Genomic DNA, 26,148 nt, shown 5'->3' with positions numbered 1-26,148 from the left:
GCTAATCAGAAACAGGTGATATAGGTGATATATTTGTGTAACTAACTAATGATCCTCAATATACTGATATGTTCATTTCCTTACAAATGGGGATTTTTTTATTGACTTTTATCTTCAGGCCTTTGATTAGCCATCATCTATCAAAAATGTGTCAAAATGTGTTTGAAGCTATACATTTAAAAACTAAATATTCCCTTTGTTTACCTTGTAGATGGAAAAGGTGGAATCAGATCTAAGCAGATCAAAATCTCTCCGTGAAAAGCAGTCAAAAGAATTCTCTTGGCAGTTGGAAGAACTCAAACAAAGATATGAGCAACAGGTCAGTCTGCCATTTTTATTTGGTCAGACAAGGTGGGTGAGGTAATATTTTTTATTGGACCAACAAAAGTTAGTCCAGTAAAAGATATTATCTCACCCACTTTGTCTCTCCAATATCCTGGGACCAACGCAGCTACATTTTTATTTGGTGGTATTTGTCTTTTCAGTGTAGTCAGTGTAGTCCGTTCCAGCATCCAGTCTAGTCTTGGTCTGACTCGCTCATTATGTTGGCATTCTTTCCTTTCTGTCAAAGCTGGCTACTCTGTTTGCAAAGCCATGCATTAAATACAAAAGCTCCTTGTTTTCTCTACATCTACTTTGCTATCTCTGGGCACTGACTATTTCCTAAAGGATTCCCAGCCCTACAAAAATAAAAAATGCATTTATAAAAAATAAAATGGCTTGACTGCCCCTGTCTATTTTTTTCTCTTATTCAAAAATTAGATAATTTAGTTTTAGTCTATTCTGCTTTTTAATATTTTAATTCATTTTTTGGCACAAACTATGTTTTTAGAAAAGATTCTTATTTAAGTGGTTTTGATAGATTATCATTTTAAAGATGTAATAAGCTTTTTCAGTGCTTAATTTTGATAGGCAGTTACAGTAGCTCTCTGGCTTGCAGGATGCAATAGCTTGCTTCTGCTTATTGTAGGAAGCTTCTTATATTTCTGTTCCTTTCCCTTTCACAACTACTATGGCTCTTCAGTAACACTTTTTGGGGGCTGAAAGGATGAAGCCATCTTATGGGCTGCAGCAGCATTATTATCTTCTAAATAAAGGACTTCTTTCTGATTTATAGCAATGATATGATAGCTCCATAAGCTGCATGTAATCCATTATCTAGATTTTTGGGCCAATACAAGTTTGTATTTCCGTGAGGGAAACCTAGATTCAGTTCCCTGCCCAGAATTGTGTCTCCAGGCTAGCATGAGCAGGAAGTATTGCAGAGGGAACACATTCAGCCCTCGGAAGTATGGGAAGAGACCACCCTGGCTTAACCAGGAGATCTTCAATGATCTAAAAATCAAAAAAGAGTCCTACAAAAAGTGGAAACTAGGTCAAATTACAAAGGTTGAATATAAAGAACTAACACAAGTATGTAGGGACAAAATTGGAAAGGCCAAGGCACAAAACAAGATCAAACTAGCTAGAGACATAAAGGGTAACAAGAAAACATTTTACAAGTACATTAGAAGCAAGAGGAAGACCAAGGACAGGGTAGGCCCGTTACTCAATGGGGGGGTGGGAAATAATAACAGAAAATGTGGAAACAGCAGAGGTGCTTAATGACCTCTTTGTTTCGGTTTTCACCAAGAAGTTTGGTGGTGATCGGACGTCTAACATAGTGAATACCAGTGAAAATGAGGTGGGATCAGAAGAGGCTAAAATAGGGAAAGAACAAGTTAAAAATTACTTAGACAAATTAGATGTCTTCAAGTCACCAGGGCCTCATGAAATGCATCCTAGAATACTCAAGGAGCTGACTGAGGAGATATCTGAGCCATTAGCGATTATCTTTGAAAAGTCATGGAAGACTGGAGAGATTCCAGATGACTGGAAAAGGGCAAATATAGTGCCAATCTATAAGAAGGGAAATAAGCACAACCCGGGGAATTACAGACCAGTCAGCTTAACTTCTGTACCTAGAAAGATAATGGAGCAAATAATTTAGCAATCAACTTGCAAACATCTAGAAGATAATAAGGTGATAAGTGACAGCACAGATTTGTCAAAAACAAATAGTGTCAAACCAACTTGATAGCTTTCATTGATAGGGATAACCTAACCTTGTGGATAGGCGGGAAGCGGTAGACGTGGTATATCATGACTTTAGTAAAGCTTTTGATAGTGTCTTGCATGACCTTCTTATAAACAAACTAAGGAAATGCAACCTAGATGGAGCTACTATACGGTGGGTGCAAAACTGGTTGGAAAACCGTTCCCAGAAAGTAGTTATCAGTGGTTCACAGTCATGCTGGAAGGACATAACGAGTGGGGTCCCGCAGGGATCAGTTCTGGGTCCAGTTCTGTTCAATATCTTCATCAATAATTTAGATAATGGCATAGAGAGTACACTTATAAAGTTTGCAGACGATACCAAGCTGGGAGGGGTTGCAAGTGCTTTGGAAGATAGGATTAAAATTCAAAATGATCTGGACAAACTGGAGAAATGGTCTGAAGTAAATAGGATGACATTCAGTAAGGACACATGCAAAATACTCCACATAGGAAGGAACAATCAGTTGCACCCATACAAAATGGGAAATGACTGCCTAGGAAGGAGTACTCCAGAAAGGGATCTGGGGGTCATAGTGGACCACAAGCTAAATATGAGTCAACAATGTAACGCTGTTGCAAAGAAAGCGAACATCCTTCTGGGATGTATTAGCAGGAGTAAGCAAGACACAAGAAGTAATTCTTCCGCTATACTCAGCGCTGATTAGGCCTCAACTGGAGTACTGTGTCCAGTTCTGGGTGCCACATTTCAGGAAGGATGTGGACAAATTGGAGAGAATCCAGAGAAGAGAGACAAAAATGAGTAAAGGTCTAGAAAACATGACATATGAGGGAAAATTGAAAAAATTGGGTTTGTTTAGTCTGGAAAAGAGAAGACAGAGAGGGGACATGATAACAGTTTTCAAGTACGTAAAAGATTATTACAAGGGGGAGGGAGAAAAATTGTATTTCTTAACCTCTGAGGATAGGACAAGAAGCAATGGGCTTAAACTGCAACAAGGGAGGTTTAGATTGGATATTAGGAAAAGCTTCCTAACTGTCAGGGTGGTTAAACACTGGAATAAATTGGCTAGGGAGATTCTGGAATCTCCATCATTGGGGATTTTTAAAAGCAGGTTAGACAAACACCTGTCAGGGATGGTCTAGATAATACTTAGTCCTGCCATGAGTGCAGGGGACTGGACTAGATGACCCCTTGAGGTCCTTTCCAGTGCTATGATTCTATGATATTTGGGTTGCCTCACTATATCTAGAAGGGTCTCTGGGTTGAGCAGTTAAGGGATGGGATAGCTTTACTAGGTCCTGAAAGAGGGTCCTCTCCAGAGCTTGGGTGGGACAATAATGCTTGTGATATGTCACTTTGAAGGTAAATTGAATTAAAGAGATTAGATGGTTTCAAATCAGAGTCTGACACATCCCCACACAGAATTGTCATGGTTACCAGTCATGTATGTATACTGTGAAGGGTTTGACTGACACATAATGTAACTATAGTAATATGCAGGTATTAAGGCTTTATATTGTCACATTGGAACAATTATAGCTATAAATACCTATGAGTCTCCCATTTTTGTTTTACCAATGATTCATGAATAGTCAGGGTTCCACTTTTTTTTTAATTCCAAAGTTGGACTCCTGTGTGTACAGAGCCCATCAATAAGAGCATAGTTATGATTCCTGTCCATCATAATTAAGTAAAAGCTACGTGTAGTAAATGGCTAGGGAGCACTAATATGTTTACCATATTGCTAGTAGAGCATGGGAATAAGTTTTTGTTTCTTACACATGGAAAGACCATTGCAGAGGTTACTTGCATTAGTGGATTAGTGATCCGATGGTTAAGGAGATTACAGAAATAAATAAGATAGCAAGAAAGTTGCATGCACCAAAGCCTAGGGATGGAGTAAATTAGTGTATATAGACTAAGATGAAACTCTGTACAGCAGCAACCAGGCTATGTGTAGTAAATCAAAATCTTCAGGAGCACAAGAAGTAGCAGATCATTTTTCTCACAAAAGTAAAGAAGATTGTGTTGTATTGTCAGACGGAATTGCTTTAGTACAAGGTCATGTTTGAATTCAAGCTTTGGTGTTATGTGGTAGTTTGACATACTGTAATAATCTGGATGCCTTATCTAATTTTGCAGTTATGATTAGATAGTTATTGCTACTGTGCTCCATCTATAGTAGAGTCGTCTTGGGAGAGTGAAGCCTATACCTCATCTTGGTAGCTGTTTAAGGTACATACTTTGCCTTTTGTAAGATGAACTAACATGAGGTTTCCGGGACCACTGATACAGTTGGGTGGCAAAGGACATTTGGTCTGCTGACTTTAAATTACTACTTTTATCTTATGACAAAGTTCTAAGTCAACTCTAAGAATAATCTGAAGATCTTAAAAACCTTGATCTAAAAGTCAAAACAAAATCCCGAAGTTCTGTGTTTCCCAGTTAAAATGGTTTCGTTATTAACTAGCGTGAAGATTATTTTTACTACTTCGCTTTTATAGGCCAAGAGAGTATGTCATAAAAACGGGGAGAGAGTGTTATACCATGTTACTCTAAGGGCTGGTCTACACTAGGGGGGGGATCGATCCAAGATACGCAACTTCAGCTACGCGAATAGCGTAGCTGAAGTTGAAGTATTTTGGATCGAATTACCTGGGGTCCAGACGGCGCGGGATTGACGGCCACGGCTCCCTCGTCGACTGCGCTACTGCTCTGGTGGAGTTCCGGAGTCGACGGTGAGCGCGTTTGGGGATCGATATATCGCGTCTTAACGAGATGCAATATATCGATCCCAGATAAATCGATTGCTACCCGCCGATACGGCGGGTAGTGAAGACGTACCCTAAGTCTGTGATCACTTTCTGTCTTTAAGTAGTTGTATGATGTTGCTGGGCGCTGCTTGAACAGTTGTCACATTTGACTCTAGAGTGAGTTGCAGTTCAGTGGTTGTCGAAGTGCTTTCTGAGGTAATATGTATGGTTTTGGAACTAATCCTGCATTACTGAGTGTGCTGGTTTCTTCAAGTAAAGAGCACTATGCTCAGCAGTAAGTGTTTAATGGACTGGGTCCTTTGTTTATAAGCACCTGGGGATGGAAAGCAATATTTAAATATCAGATCATAAGATCATTAATTTTTTAAATAGGTTGGGAAAAAGAACAGAGATCTTTCATAGTGGGTACCCCATTTTTTTACTATTTTCATTATTTAGCCTAAAACTGGCTGTGTGACATCTTGGTAAAAGGCAACGTTATTTTCTGCAGTAGTAATATTGGAGTCCAGTTTCAGACACTGCAGACCTGAGTTAATCTTGCTTTCATACTGGTTTAGCAATCAGATTGTAAATTAATCATTTACTAATTTAAATTGTTCTTTAGATTCCATTTTAAAGTTCATATTAAAATGGGGGGAATTAGTTCATAATCCTATACATGGATTCTGATATGCTAATGTTAGTAAATTGCTCTTCAATAAAGTAGCTCAGAAATGCCAAAGATACTTGACTTTTTTTTTTTTTTTAAATGAACATTTTGGGGCAGATTCTATGTTCATCCACAGCTCTCCTCATCACAGGAATAGAATAGGGGCCAAAGGTGGCTTTAAGCCCCCTGTTGTTTCTTGCCACCTTTGCAATCTGTCCAAGGGGCCTGCCTGGCCCCCAGTGTAAATGAGGGCAGTGTGAGGACTAACTGCTCCAACTTATGCTCAGCCAAGAATAACTATGCTCTCTTCTCCCAACATCCTCCTTACATCAGATGTGATTGCTACAGGTGTTTGGTATAGATCCTTTCCAGTAGATCTGCTCAACCAGGACATGGATATTCTTTGGGGGTTTCAGCAATTATAATGACCTCTTTACACCATCAGAGTGACATAAAGGAGCTGGAGAGACTTTTTTTTTGCATTATAGATGTGGGTATAGACACTTCTTAGCATGTGGCCTTTCAGAACATTGTGTTTAGCAAAAATTGGTGCAGTTTTCTTTTACACTTGGTTCCTATCAGTTTAGTGTCACATGCCTGGTGAACTCTGCCATATGTAATTCTCCAGACTCCCCCTGTGCACGGTTCTTAAAAGTTGCAAGGAAAATATGCATTTAATGCTCACACAGATTGTGTTTCCATAGCTTTAAGAACGTAATCTGTAGTACTGTATGCTAATCTGCAGTTTGCCAAAAGTTAAACTGATGTTACCACATTACTGTTACTTGAGACCAATGGTAATTTTTTCTCTTGATGTACACGGCTGGAAATACCAAAGGCGTAAATATGTTTCACTGACAAATCCTTGACTGTTTCTGTCATACTTCAAAGGAAAACAGTCATTCTTAAAAATGTCATGGTTTGAAAAACCAGTGAGCAATTTCTTATCTTGTACCTCAATGCTTCCAATATTCAGGGCTTTTGGATACCTGGGTCACAAAAGTAAAAACTCAAGTTAAAAGAAGAAAAACTTACAAGAAGTAAGTTCGGTATTTAAAACTATTTTCTAGTTAATCTTTTAAATTACTTTCTGTAGCAATACCAGTACTGGGGTAAACAGCAAGTTGAATATTATCCTTTAGGAGGAGGTCTTGTGTTGTTTAATTTTGTTTTGCCTCACTGCTATTTTTGTTATATCAAAAGAACATCTATGTTTTATGTAACATCACTGAAACCTAAGGAAAGGGTGTAGTAAGCATCAAGCTACTAGACCATCAGTAGAATATTCAAATGTATCATTTTTATCCCCTACTAGCTTTCTCTGTTGTATCTGTTCAGATTTCACTTAAATATTCCTTAAAACCACGCAAACATGAAAAATTGGTGATCTCTACCATAGATTGTGATAGTTTGTCATTGGATACTATGTTCTTTTTGTGTTGTCCTTTCTGCTAATAATACAAGGCTACTTCTATGTGGTTATATTGTATCGAGAACTCTGTTCTTTCAGACCCTTTAAAATTTCCTTTTAATGGTGCCAACTTTTCGTGCCTCTGTGTTATTCTTTATTTAGAGTCAGGAGAGATTCTGTACCATTTTTCAAAGCAGCCTTCCCCTTGCTTTGTTTTATTGGACATATATCTTTTGTCATTGTTTAGGAATTAATAGCTATATTTCCAAATATCGATTAAAGTTGACTGCTTGTTTGAGCAATAAGATACATGATTATAGCATGCGTCAGGTCATATAATAAGATAACAGGCCAAAATCTAAATAACTTGAGTATCTGAAAAATGAAATAATTGCTTTGAAATGTTGTGCCTCAAGTGTCTGATTGCTATTATGAAATGGAATTGACACACAAAAATTAAAAATACATTTTGACTGTCTAGCAACTTGAGCACATAGGGCCTGGTCTTGCAACCTTATCGTAAATGAGTAGCTGTCCTTACTTCTACAAGTAATCCCATTGATTATTGATTTCAAAGAGACTAGTACTGTGAGTAAGGACAACACAAATGCTTAAGGATTACAGGATCTGCCTCTTATTGAGGCTGGAAGCCCAATTTTCCTGCATATGGGATATGCTAGTATCTCCTAGAATTTGCATACTCTGGAGTTTTTAATTTTGCTTACAAAAGAAAGGTTTCCAATTTTGGGATGATTCTTTCTTTCTTTTTTTGATTTGGAATGTAATTTGTAGGCATTTAAAAATAATACCTGTATGTTTTATTTAATTTTTAATTCACTTTAATTTCTTAAAATTAGTAAAGAATTTAGGAGAAATCCTAGGAACCTGCAATGTTTAGTCTCAGCCACACATCGTTCTTGGTTTCAGCTTCAGCTGATTCACAGTGTCACTCTCTTTTGAAGTATCTGCTGAGGGAACTCTCAGTAGAGAGAAATTGGTGTTTTTTAAAGAAATATACTTTAGCTCAGCTTTGTTCTACTTACAGTGGGTGGATTTGAAAGTACAGTATATTAATTCCCCCCTCCCCCCCAGTTCCTGTCTGCTGGGAGCAGCTGTCATGGGTACTTCAAAGGCACTGGACGCCACAGAGAAGACCACAGCCTTTCCTGCCTTTGAAATGGTTGCAGTGTCTATGGTCAGGCTTCAAGGGACCTTCAGCACAGGAAAGAAGCTTTTTTTAAAAAAAAAATAGAAATAAAGCATATTTAACTACCAGTTAATTGTCTTTGCTGAAAGCATCTCCAGTATGAGCCACAGATACTTGAAAGCAGACACGCCCAAACTTTACAACAGCAAGGGCCATGTAGCTAACGTGCCAGAAAACCTGAGGACCAAGCCTAACCTTCATAACTTTTGCAAAAAACAGATGCAATGTAAAATTAGCTCGTACTTGTATCTTTATTATAGTTTTTAATTACATTGGTTCACTGTCTCTTCATTTAAAGAATAATTTCCCCTTTTGTTTTACCCCAGGATCTTACACCTCTCAAAAGATTTCTCTCAATTTAGATAATAATGAAAATAAAAAATAGGTAAAAAAAATGTTTTCCCCTTTGTCAGATTGATCTGTGGAGGCTCTAAATTATTATTTCATATTGTGGATTTGCTTCTCCCAGATCAAAATTTCTTGTAAGTTTTCTTACCTTATCTATATCTTCCCACTCCAGTGTATTTTCCAACTAGTTTTCTGAATTTTACATAGACCCACATACTGTAATCTTTTGCACTTCAGTCTATCATATTTTAATTAACCGCCACATCATAAAGGCAGTGCATATAGGGTGAAACTTACTCCTATGCAGAGAAACAACTCAAGTTGCACCATTTACGTCCCATATTCCTCAAAATAGGCCTTAAGTGGTGCAGAGGCATTGTGCACAGGTGCAACTTTCACTCAAAGACTTTATATAGAGCAGAGTTTCACAACTGTGGTGCATGGGCCTCTGCTAGTCAATGGAACACTTACTGGTGGTCCTTGGAGATCTGGTTGGTCACACATTGTTGGTCCCCAACTCCTTTTTTTCCAGTTGTTAAATTGCAATACTAGAAACTGTGACTATATTAGATACTTTTACTTTTCAATGTAAGCAATTGTTTAATTATTGTAGTTGCCAACTGGATGTTTTGTTTCATGGACTTTTTCTCTCCCGTTCACAATCTTTCTTTTAAAATGTGGACTATACTGTAAAAAAATTTTGAGAACTGTTGCCATAGTGAAATAGAGTCATTTGCACATTTATGGACATCCTCTGCATGGTTAGTTTGAACAGTATTCGTCTTTTTTTTTTTTTTAACTGAGCTGGAACCATTCTATAATGGTAAGAGTTTCACACTTATGTAGTAAAGTGGAAAGCAAGAAAAAGTATTACCTGATTGTTAAAGAATCTCTTCATATTTCAGGAAATCCTTTCATGCTACTTTTGTTGTTGGTTTCCGACTTCTATAGAACTTTTGAAGGAATAATTAGAATTGTCTTTTTGTTCCATTTAGTCAAACAGGAAAGAAACAGGACATCTTGATGAAAGCTTTGCTATATAATTGTGTGTGTGTGCGTGCATGCGCGTGTGTACGTGTACCCAAGTAGCATGTTCAAAATGACATCTGTAAAAGAATTCTGCCAGCCCATGAACATTCCTTACTTTAAAATGTGCAGAAAGTCAAAGGAGTAGGTTGAGTTGAAATAAATGAGGTGCATTCTCTCACTAAAAGGCATGACATTAACTTGCATAAGTTAGATAAACTAGAGAAAGGGATGCAGAGAAGTGCTGAATTAGTTAGTAAAAAGAAGTTTTAAAAAAGTGTCAGTGCATATGCATTATGATAGTCTTTGATTACATGGTCACATACTATTTTTTTCCACAGGAACCCTGCCTCATTCAGTGCACAGGATGGACAGTGCTAATTTAATGAGCAGCTTTTCAATATTTTGTTTTCTCCTGACTGTTCAATATGTGACCCTTATTTACTACAAATTATTAACAGCCTACTCTGAAGATAGAATTATTAATTTCCTCATAGGCTTTTGTATGGTACTCATCACTACAGTATCTGAATGCTTCACAACAGGCCTGTCACAAGATGAAGTCACAAGAGATTACAGTCAAATGTTTCTACTAATTTTGGGAGTCCAGTTTGAGATGACTAGGACCAGATTTTTCAGAGTACTTCACATTACATAGCACTCATATATTTAAGAGGCGGGGCCTCAGGGGGAAGAGGAGGAGCAGGGACAGTGAGTGCCTTGCGAGAAGTGGACGAGCTAGGCCCGTCCACTTTCAAAAAGTGGAAGGGCCATGGTCCCCTGACCCTCCCTATTCCGGCGCCCCTGGCTGTGAGTGCTCAGCACTTCTGGCAGTCGGACCTCCCGGTCTAAGGTTGAGCACCCGAAAAATGAGGAACACGCTATTAGTGACCACCTGTGAAAACTTCACACAGGAACTTTGCCAGAGGCCGGGATATAGTCCAATTCCTAGGGTAGTATTCAACTTTCTTAACCAGGAGACCATCCTTTCTCTTCCTGCAATCCCATGCCTCCATCACTGCATGTCTTCCAACTTCTGCAACAAATGACCAGGTCTCCTTTACTACGCAACCCTGATTCATCCCCAGAATAGGTCTCACCTGTGCATTGAATGAGGCAGAGGTCCTATGGAAAAATAATCTCTGAACATGTAATTAAAGACTGTATCATCATGCACATGTCCAAGGGGGATGCTAATTAAAGTTGCACAGGCAACCTTAAGTCAGACATTTCCTAACTTTTGAGGGCTTGACTTTGCAACCTTAATAATGTTCTTTTAATGTATTTTTTGTTTGTAATATACATAATTTATCAGCTATTATGTGGGTGTGTAAATGTGCATGTAAAAATAATGTGCTGGGAAAGCAAATGGTAAATAAATGTATGCCTATGACTGCATCAACTGCCCACTAATTTATCTATCTGGGACTTCACTATAAACCTGGAAGGGGCTGAATTAGCTATAATATCATGACTTTTTATGTATAGAAATGCTATTTTAGTTAAATCCTGAAAGTGTTTTATACTTTCTAGTTATAATTTTTCCCTTCTCTCTCTATTATTAATAATAATATATTATACCTAGCTCTTATACAGTGATTTTCATTTAAGCTCTTTATGGTTGGTTTCCTGGGAACAATAGCACCTATTTTACAGGCAGAGAGAAATGATGATAATTTTGCTGCAAAAAATGCAGTACTACGTGCTCGCATATTCAGAACACAAATTAAAATTAAAAAACAGACATGAACACTTTTGAAGAACTTTTATTGTAGAGGAATAAGTGTGAAGAAGAGTAAACAGAGGTGGAGAGAGAGAGGTAAGCATTAGTTTACATTACTTGCTGTTCCTCTGGCAGTTTGTGCAGGAAGAGGAAAGTGCTCAAGAAAATCTGAAAAATAAAAAGAGAATTCAGAGCAATTTGTAATTTAATTCAAAATTATATGTAGATTAAGGCTATTAAATTTATGAACAGCACCTCCTCCCCACACATAATCTATTGCCACAAGCTTCCCCTGGAAATGTCATCTCTTTGATAGCTCTGTTGCAAGGGGAGGACTATCATGCATGCCACAGAGGCAGAATGGGGAGGTGGCTTGGACTGTATGTGCCCACTGGGACCAACTGAATTGTATGTGCCCATTGGCTGCTTTAATCAAATGTAGATTTGTTTATTCATATTTTTTTTAAAAAGCACAAAAAAATCCAGATTACTGAGCTCATTAACATACAATGCTAAACATAAAGCACAACGAACCCTTTCTATTATAAATGGATATTCTTTATTAAGTAGTTGGGAAACATGCAAGCTTAATGCTTTGCAAACTGAGACCAGTAGACTATGTCTTAGCAGAGGAGGCATTGATCCAGTGCTAAGACTGGCAACACCATTTTTCCACTAGGCCATTATTGTGAACAGGTCTGACCACGCCTATTTATGTTGTTCCAGTATTTGGACTGAGCTGTTTTATGGACTAAATTATACTTTATGCAGTAACATTGATTGACATGTGCTTTACAAGAGTTGTGTATATTTAATTGGAATCCATTATTATGTAATACAGTAATTCCCAGTTCCTTCAGGTGTTTACCTATGGTGTAACAAATGAGGAAAACCTTGGTGAAGGCCTCTTGGACACACAGACATTACTCCTGTGGCTTTGCAATGGTTAAGCAGGCCTATATGTCCCTGGGTCACCAAAAGGATTTAAACACCCTCAGGATTTGCTGTCTGTTATAGTACTATAAACTTTTTTTCCTGCAGCCTTGCTCTAAATTAAAGTCTGGGCACAAAAGACATGCCAGCTGTTTTTTAGATGAGTTCAAAATTAGGCCTTATGATTTTCTACAGCATAGATTTTGCACCCCCTCCTGAACTACATTCTGCTCTTTGTTTCTTCTCCCTCATTTTTGAATGGTCTCTTCTATCCAGTGGTGAGTGGGGAAAACATTGGCAAAGGCCTCTTTGAAATATGTTAGTGGGCTTGTAGGATAGCATTTCAGTCCTTGTGTGAACTGTACATTATATGCAGAATACTCCTTTTATTTATAGTAATTTGCAATCCAATGGTTACTAGTACATGCATAATATTTTTCCTGTTATATGGTGGTGGTCTTTGGGGTTGTATTTGGCTGTGTTGGCTTGGTTATCTGGGATGTTGTCACTGTGTAATCAGCTTTGTTCCTTCCTCCTTATCTACAGAATACGAGCATTAAAGCATAGTTCAGTGCCTTACAAGGACTCAATGAAAGAGTTAACGAAGACTTTCATTTTTTTTTAATCAGCAATAAGCTGCATAAATTTGCAGTTAATAAATTCATCCAGGAAACACAAACTTTCCCTTTAAGCCATCCTAACTAACACATGAATGACAGCTGTCCAGACTATATTCAGGAATAGTTTCTTCAAGAATAAATATCAGCTTTACACTTGGCCTCATAATATAGCTCAACTTCACAGACAGAGCTAATAGACATTAAGTTAACATCATGCTAAGGAGCAAGTGGAGGGCACCTCCTTGTATTCAATCAATCTTTGTATGAATATTAATAACTTAGACTGTAACATAGTAAAGCCAGTCCAATTCTCTCAGTGCTCTTGCAAGATCCCCAGCTCAGCCTCTAAACAAAGATAGTGCAAATGTGCATAGTAAGTTTGGTACAGCAACATTCTAAGTACAGAGAGTTTCAATAAGTTAGTGTACAGTGTGTCAAAGGAAACAACTAGGATTTCTGTTCACAGACCGCATGGCTGCATTGACTGTCAAGGGGCAGCAGCAAACTGGGTTTGAGACAGAGGGTGTATGTGGCCTCTTTGAACTCTCAACACAGCATTATATTGATGTCATGTAACACAGGGAGAGACAGCTTCAATACCCATGGCCTGACCAATACATTGGGGAATGAAAGCAGTTCTGAAAATTCACTCACCACAGGAGGACATCAAGGCAGGCAGGCAGAAAAGTATATTAAAAAACCTATAACTGATTTCTGTAGGGTCTTTGTGAATAAAAATGTGTCTCTTTAGCTGTTAGAGAGACAAGATGAATGAGGTAATATCTTTTATTGGACTAACTTCTGTTGATGAAAGAGACAGGCATTGGAGCAGGTCTGGAAGAAGAGCTCTGTGTAACTCGAATGCTTGTCTCTTTCACCATCAGAAGTTGGTCCAATAAAAGATATTACCTCACTCATCTTGTGTCTCTAATATCCTGGGACCAACATGGCTGCAACAACATTGCATCTCTTTAGGTATACCATTTAACAAGGTGGCTTCAGCAGCCTAAATGTGAAATGAGGGGCAAATGGTTCTGTTCTGTGCGTTGGGCAACTGATGGCCTTCATGACAGCTCATGTACATACCCACTCGGACTGTACGTGATGATGTAGTGCAGTTCAGTTCATCTGAAGTGCACCTATACAGAACAACTAATATTTTTTAGAGAATACCTCTACCTAGCAGTGGAAGCATGATTATTTCCTGTACTTCATAGGGGAAAATACAGGAAAACTGGGTAATGTTGATTAGACAGGTGGGCACTGCAGTAAAATGTCAGGTAAAACATGTAACAACTGTATGTTTGTTTTATACATGATGTATATATGTGGTCATGGTGGGGCTGCTGTGTAATATATTCCAGAACCAACTGATATTTATTTATCATATGCTTCTATAATCATGCATTTTTTTTACTGCCTCATTTGCCCTCTGCCCACTAAGTTCATCTCCCCTCCTTATTCCTAACATTCCAAACAAGGTTGGCATGGTATTTATCAGAGGTGGCTTTTACTAGGTAAAATCATGGTTAATCCCAGTTTGAGGCATTTTCTATGTTAAAAATTGTTTAATTAATGTACACCACATTATATTTAGGTTTAGTTTAATTCAAATTGTGGTTACATAAAGCAGTAGATTTGGAGATTAATTTGGGGTTGCAAAAAGTGAAACTGCAATAGGGGTAATTCTAATATATGTAATATAATACTGAACATTGGAATGTCTATATATCTTGTGGTTTGGTATTTTGTCAAGGAAGTTATTCGTGTCAGAACTCATTTCAGTTTTCAATATTATTTAAATATTAGATATTCTGCAAAACTATTACTGAATTGCTAAATATTTCTCAGTAATTTTCATTAGGATCTTCTAATAATAATTTTATTTTTTCCCAGTTTTCTGATTTATACTGGGTTTAAACCAGTATTTACCAGTGCCCTGTCTGAAATTATTTTTTCTGGGAAATTGCCAACGCTGATTCCTAACCTTTGAGCAGTTTTAAAAGACCGTATGTTTATCTTTAAACTAATCTGCTACAAAAATGTAACTATTTCCCCCTGCAAATGAAGAATTCTCCCCTCCACACATATATACACCTATCCCAACCAAAAAAAGTTATACTGAGTGAGAGTCCATGATGGGCATTATTCAGTCCTCTACCAGTGACGGGTTTAAAGTCCAATATCTGGCATTTTGTTGGATTAAAAATGGGAGCTTTGTATCATTAGAAAGATGAAATTTCTAGCTTTCTAGCGAAACACAGTTTCTAAGTCTACAAGGCAGAAAATATTAGAGTTTAAATAACATATATGTTTTTTGCTATAGAACAGAAATGTTATACTTTTGTTAAATCTTTTTATGAGTCCCTTCGGAGCCCTGTACAATTGGAGTGATGGTAAGTAAGGAACTTGATTTACAAATTAAGGAATTAAAATGAAACCCCCAATAAAATATTTTAAAAGTCTCTAAAACTTTCGTAAGATTGACTACAGAGCTTCTATGTGCTACGTGCACACTACACAATGATGTAGTTTGATATAAAGACTTCGTTGTCACTAGTTTAGGATGACCTGTATAACTCGCTGTTGGATTCCCCAGCCCTACGAAATGCAATCATGTGAAACGCCTACTGATAAAATCTTTATAATACACCAAACCATCATGTATGTACCCACTCAGACTGTACATGTTTATGTGAATATTTTATATAAATGAGTGTGTGTACACAAACAACATACACAAGGGTGTACAGCTTTTGAGATATCACACTTCATGTGATAGGGGAGGGATAGCTCAGTGGTTTGAGCATTGGCCTGCTAAACCCAGGGTTGTGAGTTCAATCCTTGAGGGGGCCATTTAGGGATTTGGGGGTTTAGTTGGGAATTGGTCCTGCTTTGAGCAGCGGGTTGGACTAGATGACCTCCTGAGGTCCTTTCCAACCCTAATAATCTATGATTCTATGTGTGTAGTGAAGCACATATATATTAAAAAAAAAAAAAAATTTAAGAAAATCCCTATTTAGGTATCTAAATTAATGGCCTGTGTTTCAGATGTGTGGGGTTTCACTACCAGGACTGATGTCTGAGTCTGGCTCTGTCACAGACTACCTGTATGACCCTTGTGCCTCTTTTTCCATATTCAGTAATTTGGGGGTAATTATACTTACCTCAGGTAGCAGTTGTAAAGCTGAATTCTTCTATGTTTGTGTTCCCCTTGAGAACCTCATGGGAAACTCTACGGATGTGCCAAATACCATTAACTTTTATTTTAGGGAGAGACAAGCTCACAATATTTTCATAAATAAAGTTAATATATTTACAATAGTTAGAAAAATCCTATTTTATATATAGACAGATCATGATATACAGTATTTTTATTATTTCCTCAGTTGTGAACTGTTGATTTAAGTGAATTTTCATACTTCAATATGAAATCTTTATTGTGACAGCAATAGGTTTTCGAAAAGGCACTTAGACACGTAACTTACTCCAATTCCCTCCCATTGTGGTTTTGAAAATCATTTTACAGTTCCCACTTATTCATGAGCTTAACTTTTCTGGGAAAAGCCTAAGTACAGTTTATGAGTCGTCAAAGCAAAACCTGTGGAAGATCTTGTTTACACTAGGGATATTTTTTTTAAACATCCATCATTGGTAGTGGCAGTAGGAGCTCCGTGACTTCTGCTTTCCAATGTACATAATGCTGAAAACATTCTCTGCAGCCAGCAAGCTGTCTACCCTAGAGCTTCTAAGCTTGCTGAGACCAGTTCACTTGAGTGAGTGCTAGCAGTTGTGGGAGTTTTTTCCAAAATGTTCCTAGTGTAGACAAAGGCCAAGAAATTACCTTTATTAGGCAAACTCTCCTCTTAAGAGACTGTTCCACAATATCCCCAAGTGTAATGAGTACAGTTCTCATCCACTGTATTCGATCACCTCTGATAAGTAGCAATGTTTGTCAATGCCCTGAATTGTTGCCTAAGATGGTCACATACTGTGTTTTAGGGTTAACAATAAATTTTTATTTCGGTGATTAATAGATGACTTGTCACAATTATTAGATTAATCTTTAGTAATAGGTTGGTACTTAAGAGTTGCTTCCTTTTTTCTCCCTTCCCCTTCTCTGGCAAGTTGGGATAGGGAACTATTGTTAAATTTTAACCAGTGAACAAAGATTAAAAAGTATAGGGTGAAATCCTGACTCTGTTGTAGTCATTTTGAGTTTTGCCACTGACTACGGTGGGGCCAGGATTTCACACGTCCGGTGTTTAACATGCCGACAAATGGGAGTTATTAAACAAAAACTGGGTATCACAGAGTAAGAATTCAGGCGTGTAGAGACCATTTATTCAGAGAACTCCAGTTACTAGCAAGTAATGTAATGTGATGATAATTTTGGGGGAAAATAGGGAAGCATCTGTGCAATATTGTATGTAATGTAATTAAATATGAATGCGGTGACAGGGCACTTACCTCAGTTCCCTCAATTCCTATAGTCCATCTCCTCTAGAAATTTGTGATCTATGACATGTTTCCCTTAGCCTCTGATTTTTCTCATATTATAGTCTTTCTTCAGATGATGTCCACTTCTATAGTTTTTGTGTCATTCTCTGTTGCTTGTTTATCTGCAGTGCATGGCACCATCAGCTCCGTATCCTCTACTCAATTGTCAGAATATTTTGTAAAAATAAGAAGAGTCTATTGAAATTACCAGTTAATTGTTGTTCATGCTTTGACCTGACATTATATTGTAGTCAGGGTTCAATACCCTGAAATGTGGAACACTTCCTTTGAGGTGCAGAGACCCCTCAACACCCGTAGAACTTCTGAAGGACTTGAGTGTGCTGTACCCTTCATAGGATGTGCTCAGTGCCTCGAAGGAAAGGACCCAATATTAGAAAGAAGAAATAAAGATCTCCTTCTACTGAGATAAACTACATAGTGGTAGGAACCCCATGCTGGTTTATGAAGCATTAATACAGTTTTCAAGCAGTTTATCTTGTGAGGGAGTTGGGTTATTGCTGAAAAACAGTATGGTGTTCTTGTTCTTGTTCTTGCTGGTATAGATTAAATCTCCATTTTTATGAATAAAAACTTCAAAATTAAAAAAAGAGAGATAAGAGGGGAGGAGGGATGGAGTAGCACTGGTAGTGTAACCAAAGTCTTAATATGTTTAGGAGAACAGGGCGATCAAGGGGGATCCACTTGTGCAGTAAAATAGCTGTTCAATTATTCACTTCATATTATAAGTCATAATCAAAACAAAGTACAAGGAAGTACATTTAGTTGCTAATGAAACTTATATTTCCTTGCAAGTATGCAATAATTATTATTATTTATTAAAGGGTATTAGGTAGATCTGAGAACTTCCTACAGTTTTAAGCTTTTTTAAAAATAAATAAAAATCAGAATTACAGGGAGTTTATTTGCTCTTGGAAGTTTTTGGCAACAAAATTGCTTTTTATAAAATGTGACTCTCCTCACACCCACATTGTTTCTATATCTGAAACTGTATTATTGCTCCAAGACACCCCTACTGTACATACGAGGGACAATTCTTTCTAAAAAAAATGTTTAAAGGATCTTACAGGCATAATATAAATATAGTAAATCAAGAAATGTGTGGTTTTGGGGGGAAAAACTGACTTCATTATAGTTACCATTTTAGTACAATCACAAATGGGGATGTGGCCATCTATTCCTGTGGCTTGCTGGGAGAAGTGGAAAAAACAAAACTAAAAAAGCTAAATTAATTGGCTGTCTGAGAAATCTAGAAGTAATAAAGGAAAACAGATATGTGAATAGACATATAAAGGTCTCTCTTGCAATTGTAATTTCTCATCAGGTGTCAGTTATGTATTTGCATAACTTTTAAAATGTAAAATAACTTCATTTTTCTAAAATTCAGACAAACACTGGATAGTAATAAATTTTAGGAAGTAAGAACAACTGTATCATTTAAAGAGACTAAGGGCACAGATAGTCACAGAGTTTGAAAAGAAAATAGCATGTACACAAACTTTTGACACAAGGCTGACTTAAAGCACTTTGTATAATGATTCCAAGTCAAGTACACATAATATATGCTTAATGTTTTTTTAAACTCCTTCTGGGATTGCACCCATGGGTTAATGAGCTCTTTATTTTTACTAAAAGATGCAGACACATTTAAAATATTAAAATCTCTCTTTTGCTTGTGCCTTTTCTGATAATGAAACGCACCCCAGGATATATCAGAGCGCTCCAGAGTTGAAAACAGATTTTAATTTTAAATTCATAATACACTGATCAGCAATTTGCAAGAATGGTTTTGAAACGGAACAAAAATAAAACAAAACAAAAATCACGAAACAGCTAACGTTGATGCAGAATGCATGTTTCCAGAATTGAATGCTATAGCTTTAAGATCAGGTGCCTGGGCGCTTTCCTTACACAAACAAGATCGATTTTGAGCAGACTCCTACTGTTAGCTTTTTTGAAGAAGGATTCTCACGCTGAAAATAACCCAACATATTCTTGATAACGGCGTTTTTTTCTCTCCCTGAAATCCACCAAAACTGAAGAAAAATCCAAGTGACTGTTCTTAGCAGCTGTGTGGCCTGGAGTTCACTAGGGAAGCTGGCTTCCTGCAGTCCCCTATTCATCACCTGCTTCAAAGGCAGCCTAGCTGGCTATAGTTTGCAGGCCAGGTAGGGTGCCATTGTGCACAGTCTGGGAGGATTAGTATCAAAGCTGCGGCAACCAGGCCCTTGGTCTCGGGCTGCCATTCAGTCTAGCAGGGAGAGGCTAAGACTGGCCAAGGTCACAGTATCCAGTGTGGTGTGGACTGGGAAAGGATCCTGAGAATAGAATGCTCTTTATGAAATCATGGTGCAAGCCCGCAGCACAGCAGGTCCCCTTCTGGAACACATACATCTGTTTATGTTGGTATACCGTAGCTGACAACGAGATAATAGAGCTTTGCTTTTTTATCATTGTTTTAAAAAGACAACTGTATATACAATAACCCAGATGATTATTGAAGTAAGAGCTTTGATTCTGGAAATCATAAAGAAATCTTTAAAAGATTTAATTGCTGCTTTTTGTGTGTGTGTGTGTATACTTAAATGAAGAGGAGAGCAGACTGATTTAACCATTTATAATCCTTACCATTGCTGATTAGCAACAGCAGGATACTTCGGGACATACACAGAATGCGACAATGATTTTTTTTTTTTAAACGTTCCCTCATTTGTACCAACAAATTGGGTAAGGATGCACTGGATTTGCTTAGTTGTCTTGAATGTTAAAATTATTTGGAGGAATTCTTTCAAGCCAAATGTCGTTTTAAAAAGGTGAGGTAATAATGACGTAAAAATAAAATTGCCAACTTGATGAAATTAGGGGGGGAAATTAAGCTGTAGACGAGTTGTCATGACGACAAGGATGTTCTATTGATGAACTGTACTCCTCATTGTCCAATCAGATAGTAGAGCTGAAGCTGGAGCATGAACAGGAGAAGACGCACCTATTCCAGCAGCACAACACAGAGAAGGATTGCCTGGTCCGAGATCACGAACGGGAAATTGAAAAACTGGAAAAACAGCTCCGCGCTGCCATGACGGAGCACGAGAATAAAACGCAAGAATGCAGGAAACGAGATGCACAGGTAATGATCAATAACATTTGAAAAGCCGTATGCTTATTAAAAATATATATATAATAATAAGCGTTTCCCGTTTTCCAGCATTGTTGATAATGCACGCTGTTTGATCATTTGCGAAACTGACATATAAATGTGATTTTTTTTTTCTTTTTTCCACCCCCCACCCCCCACTGCTGAATAAAGCTTTAACTGCAAAAACCACAGGTAGCCAGATTAAAAATCCCATGGTGCGCTATAACTCGGCCTCTTATTTATAATCTTGTCTCATTTTCTTTCATGATGGATTTGTTTAAGAAAAAAGGTATCTATTCCCCTCCAACCCCCACACTCACCCCTCCTTTCCTCCTCCCTGGATAAATCCCTATGAAATATATCTAATTCATTCATATGCTTTTTTGTTTAAATCTCTGCAGGTAACCCACAAATTGCTTGTTTTCAAGATCTGACTTTATTTCTCAATAATTTTGTATTCCATGTATTCATTGTGTGTTTGATTGCATATGTCAGATAATCAGTGATAAGATGATTTGGGTTTTGGTTTGCTTCCCATCAGGTTTGCTATTTTCCTACACACACATACGCACCCCTCCCATCCTCCATCTCTATGGTCACTGTTGGAAGCCATTTGGCAGAATAACCCCCAGCTGTGGTAGCATTTGACTCTTCAAACTTATGGATGAAATGTGCACTGTCAGCATGAAAAATGATCTTTATTAGTTTCAGTTCAAAAAATCTTATTGGATGTATGTGGGAGTTTTTCTGTTTATTTTGTGAGGGTGTGTTTATGGGTGTGTGTGTGTATGGTGTATTTTTCTAAGAGTATATGTTATAAAAGGCCTGCAGTGAATACATTTAAAAATACAGGATGATTTCAGAGTAGAACATTTATTTAAATGAACAAAGGGACAATAATTTTTACTTTACTGATCTGCATTAGAATTACTTATCATTAATTGATTATTTTATATCAAAATGGGCGTTTTTGTATGGAAGGTATAACCATCATATGGTCTCCGCGCATCAGCTTCTTCCCCACATGATGTAAGACCCTGACAATAAGTCCTTTTCATTTTAACTTTTGTTAGGATTGCTTATATTTCTTTCTCACCTATACTATATATTGTAACTAAATGAAATTAAGGATTTAATTCTTAATTTCTTTTTTTATATTTGAAAGATTAATTATCCATAGAATCAACTACTGAGTAAATATAAATATACATGATAAACAACAGTCTATGGGGGGAAATATTTTACAGAAACAATATTGATTTATTCCATTTGTACCATTATTGTTTTCCATGTAAAACAGGGAGGGACTCTGTGGGCATGCTCAGTAACAGGAAATTCAGAAGACTGCAGCAGAATTAAACATTATCCTTTTTTCCACTTATTTTGATGATGAATAAAAAACTTAAGTAATTAAAGGAACCAGTCTTTTGGCACTTAACTATATAGTTACTTTGCGAGTATCCCTTTGAAGTCGTATCATTCTCTCAGTTGGACCCCTAACACTGTATTGTCAAGCAGTGGCATTTGTCTGAATACCAAGAAGTTCAGTACTTACTGTGAATACAGGATGTGTTCATATCACTAAGTATAAAAATCAGTTTTATAAATATGCAGGATTGTGTAACGTACCTACAGTAATTCATTACCATTACGCTGTTGTGTGTAGATACGACAGGAATGTAACCCTTGAATAGTAAATTCCGAAAGAATCTTGAGATGTCCTATGTGTTTGTCCTACCTATTTAGTTAGATTGTGGCTCACTCGTGGCAAAGGTTGGCATCATGGAGTTTGGGAGAGCGCGTTATTTAAAATGAAATGCTGATGCTATCACAAGTGATATGTTAAACAATGGAGAGTTGAAATAGTAATGGCAAAAAAAATTAGTCTTTTAAAACTCTTTTTCTTTTGAATATCTCTACAATATGAGCGCTGCTGTCATGGCAGTATTAGTAAAGAGAGAATATACGTTTGCCTTGACTAGGGCAGCTGTTTCTAACAAAAGGAGAAAAATCATCTGTCTGATCATTGTTACCACTTTTAAAGATACATTTATTTAGTTTGGTGAATAAATCAAATGTTAATTTGATAAATGTTAATGCCTTCATCTATAAAATATATAGGTATTTAAAATTTACATTTGACTTTGTAGTGGGGATAATATGTATTTAAAATTACTTCCCAGTGTCTTCAGTGGAATTTTGAATACTGCCATTTATTGTCTTTTTCCGGCACTGCGTTTTTGCTCCCAAAATACATGTTTTTGGACTATTATGGGACTGATGTACAGCATCTTTATGAAACAATTCTAAACTAAGATGCTACAGGGATAAGTAAATTATATGGATATGACTTTTTCATAAAATCGTAAAATGGAATCATATTTGTAGATTGTAATGTCTTTAGTTTCTCTACGTTACTATGAACCTGCTTCAACACAGCAGAAGAGGCCATTTTGTTTAGCTAAACGAAAAGTGCAACTGCTAGATATTTCATATAGTTTTAATAATAATCAGAATATCCAAAAATTGGTAATCTCTTGCATCTTTTGGTCTGGAGAATCTAGCTGTTCCATGATTGCTGGGTTGTGTAAAAGTACCAGTTTTCCTTATGTAAAGCGGCATATTTTTAAAATAGATGCTTTTACCACATTACCAATGACTGACAGTTTGATGGATCTCTGGAAAATAATGTATTCTGCAAAATTACTGAAAAGATTTGTTCTATTTTTATTGCATTTCCAAGGTATCCAAGTTCAGTCAGATCTTCAGCTATGGTGAAAGATACTGTACAAAATAGAGGGACAATTTTAGATGTGAATCTATATTAACACTTCACTGGTCAATAAAAAGTGTTGTCTCCCGAATTAGTTAAGATTTTAGGTGGGTCTATAGATTCTAATTAAGAAGAAAATTACAACTTTTGGTTCTTGTATTATAAATTCAGCATGGTATTAGGTAAAGCATATTGATTTAAAGGGATAGCATGTTTTATATTGTTGGTCAGTTACTTTCATTTTTATGTGGCATTTACATTCCATTTTAGTACTCAAATAATATCTTTTCAAAAGGGTTTCTTTGCTTTTATCACCTAAGGTTGTCATGTTTGAGGAGGAGTAAAATGACATATGGGTCAATAAAAGTCAAAAGAGCCTGAAGGCTTGTGTACCATACTGTGTTCTTATAATCTTTTTCTTTAAATCCTGTATTTTCTGTGAGCTGCAAAAAATGTTGTTGTTGTTAAAATAATGCTTTCCCTTAAAATATAGAACTTTAGATTTAAAAAGTATATATAATTTTAAATCCAAAGTTCTATATTTTTAAGGGAAAACATTATAATACATATATTTCATTAAAATTGTGTTTTTAGTTTAGCATTTCAATTTTATCTTTGATTCTGGATATTGTTCAGAATTTCCTTACAGATACCGTAAGTAAATTTTCCAAAATGTGGTTTATTGTTCATTTAAAAAAAATATTCAGTGTATATTTTCTTTCACAACACATTGTATTAATTCTTGGTAGAAAATGAGATTTTCAGAAACAAAACTCTTCTGATAGTAGAAAATAATAAATCATATTTCATAGAAACAAGTTGTTTCTAAAAAAGGAAATATTCTACGCTATCTTCTGCCTCAGTAGGCTAGATTGGATAATGAGGTTAGGAATCTTAATATCTAGTCCCAACCAAGCTACCATAGATATACCAACTGCACAATCTTCTTTGATCAAATTGTCACCCTTTCCCCAGCTTATGACATATACCCTTACCATCTCTAACATTGCAGAGTTCCAGCTGCTGTATAAAGTTATATACTTTTAATGCTTGTTCCTTGGCTGTTTGACCTTTTGGGTAGGGAGAAAAGGAACACCCCCACTTAACTTCAAACTGAATGCTTTGCTTTACTGTCATGTTGTGAAAAAGGGAGCTGAGGAAACTGAAGTCTTTTTCCACTTTCGGTTGCCAGGTGATAATGTGCAGGTCCACCATTTTCTTCCATTTGTAACTGGGTCAAGAATAATTTAAACACTGAAGCACAATTCATCACCATTTGTCACTGTAATATTAACTTAAACACAATAAAATAGTATATTAAAATTATTCAAAACATTGGGTTGCAATAAAATAAATGTAGCCATAATTTAGAGGTTTGTTAGTCTCCAGCCCATCAGTTGCCAGGAAAAAAGAATAACAGATTAGTTCTGTAGGTGTGCAAGTCTAAACACAGCATATATGAAAGACATCATAAAAGCAGAAATGGGCTAGGGTGGGTAGGAAGAATGACTAAGGTATTTCACTTCTGCCTAAATCTCGGTTTCTACGTCTTCCCACTCCCTCTGTTGCTTTCTGCACTTTTCCCAATGCCTGTCCTTACTCCTCCCTTTGTCCCATTTTGCCATTTGCAGATTTACAAGGCCTTCTGTGGTGCCCCCCTACGTATGGGGCAGCCTCTTGTCTTCTGAGCTCTCTCTCTGTTTCTTTCCTTTAAAGCCACTTCTCCCCTAAATTCTTCCTACATTGGACTCCGAACAAATGATCTTTCAACTCTCTCCCACACTGAAACTGTTGCTCTGCATTTATTTTTTTCCGAGTTAGACTGTATGTTGTTTGAGCCTGACAACGTGATTATTTTATGTCTAATAAAATGCTGCTTAAGTTTAGGGTGCTGTATAAATAATAACAACTTAAATAAAGGACACCCCTCCCCCCAAAATATTGTCTCTTCCAATGTATGCAGCCTTCCTGAAATAACATTATTATATGATGAAGGCCTTTTATCAGCTAGAGAAAAGGTAAAAAAATTCTGTTTTGTAGCCTTTTTGTTGTTGTTGTTAAAAAACAAAACTATATGAACATATATATGAATAGACTGATAACTCTCCGGTGCTATAGTAGTAATCCCTTAAGTATAAGAACCAGATGTATACTTCAAATGAAGAAGAAAAGATGTGAGAGAGTCTCATGCTGTAAACCAGGGGTTCTCAGACTTTGGTATGTGAAGCACTTGCTGGTAGTCTGCAGATAGGTGCTGATTGTTCCTTCTTCTGTTTCCTTTCTCCTACAAAATTTCATTAAAAGAAGTCAAAAATAATCAAATATTTCCCCATCTATTTCTTTGTACTGTAAATAATTACTGTAGTTTGCACAGGGATTTTTTTCCATTGTCCATTTGATGGGAGGTGGTTCACACAGTTACATCTTAGAGGACATCTGGTTCACAAGACAATCCCTACATTAAAATGTGGACTACAAATGGGTATATCCCATTTAATCATTTCCCTGCATTGCAGGAGCTTTGATCAATGGTGCTCGTTGGTCTGTCTTGCTCGCTGTCTGTGGCACATAGTAGCTTAGTCTCTTGTGGGTCTCATTTCCACTTTGGGCTTTGGTGTGCCGGTGTTGGTGCCCCGTGGCATGCAGGAACTCAGACTGGATGATCTGGTGGTCCATTCTCACCTTAAACTCTATGACTCTATGAAAAAGAGCGAGAATCACTGCTATAAAACTGTTTTGAGCAGATAACTGACTCTTTTTCTAGATTCTCTGTGCTCCTCTATCAATCAGAAAACATCTTAGATATGAGAAGATTTGTTCTGTGCTGTACAGCCTTGTCCTGCAGACCATTAGGCAGGTGGCGGTCTCAGTCTGAATTCATATATATGTTTGTTCCAATTACCTTGGCTGTTGCATGGAGGCTCAGGGCCAGATTTTAAAAAGGGCTCAGCAACCAATAGCTGTCGTTTAG

General features: G+C 37.0%; 1 protein-coding gene across 1 annotated transcript in view; it reads left to right on the top strand.

The window, feature by feature from the left end:
* The window catches only part of CEP112 (centrosomal protein 112), a 297,346-nt gene that overhangs the window by 146,287 nt on the left and 124,911 nt on the right, over positions 1 to 26,148 (top strand). Inside the window, exons 19-20 of the mRNA XM_029912219.1 lie at positions 212 to 319; positions 20,213 to 20,395. Of these exons, the coding sequence (XP_029768079.1) occupies positions 212 to 319; positions 20,213 to 20,395 (291 nt within the window). The remainder of the gene's footprint in view (positions 1 to 211; positions 320 to 20,212; positions 20,396 to 26,148) is intronic.

This window comes from Terrapene carolina, unplaced genomic scaffold (assembly GCF_002925995.2).
Source record: "Terrapene carolina triunguis isolate 2854851 unplaced genomic scaffold, T_m_triunguis-2.0 Scaffold192, whole genome shotgun sequence".
Classification (NCBI taxonomy): Eukaryota; Metazoa; Chordata; order Testudines; family Emydidae; genus Terrapene; species Terrapene triunguis.
This window is presented reverse-complemented; position numbering and strand designations above follow the sequence as displayed.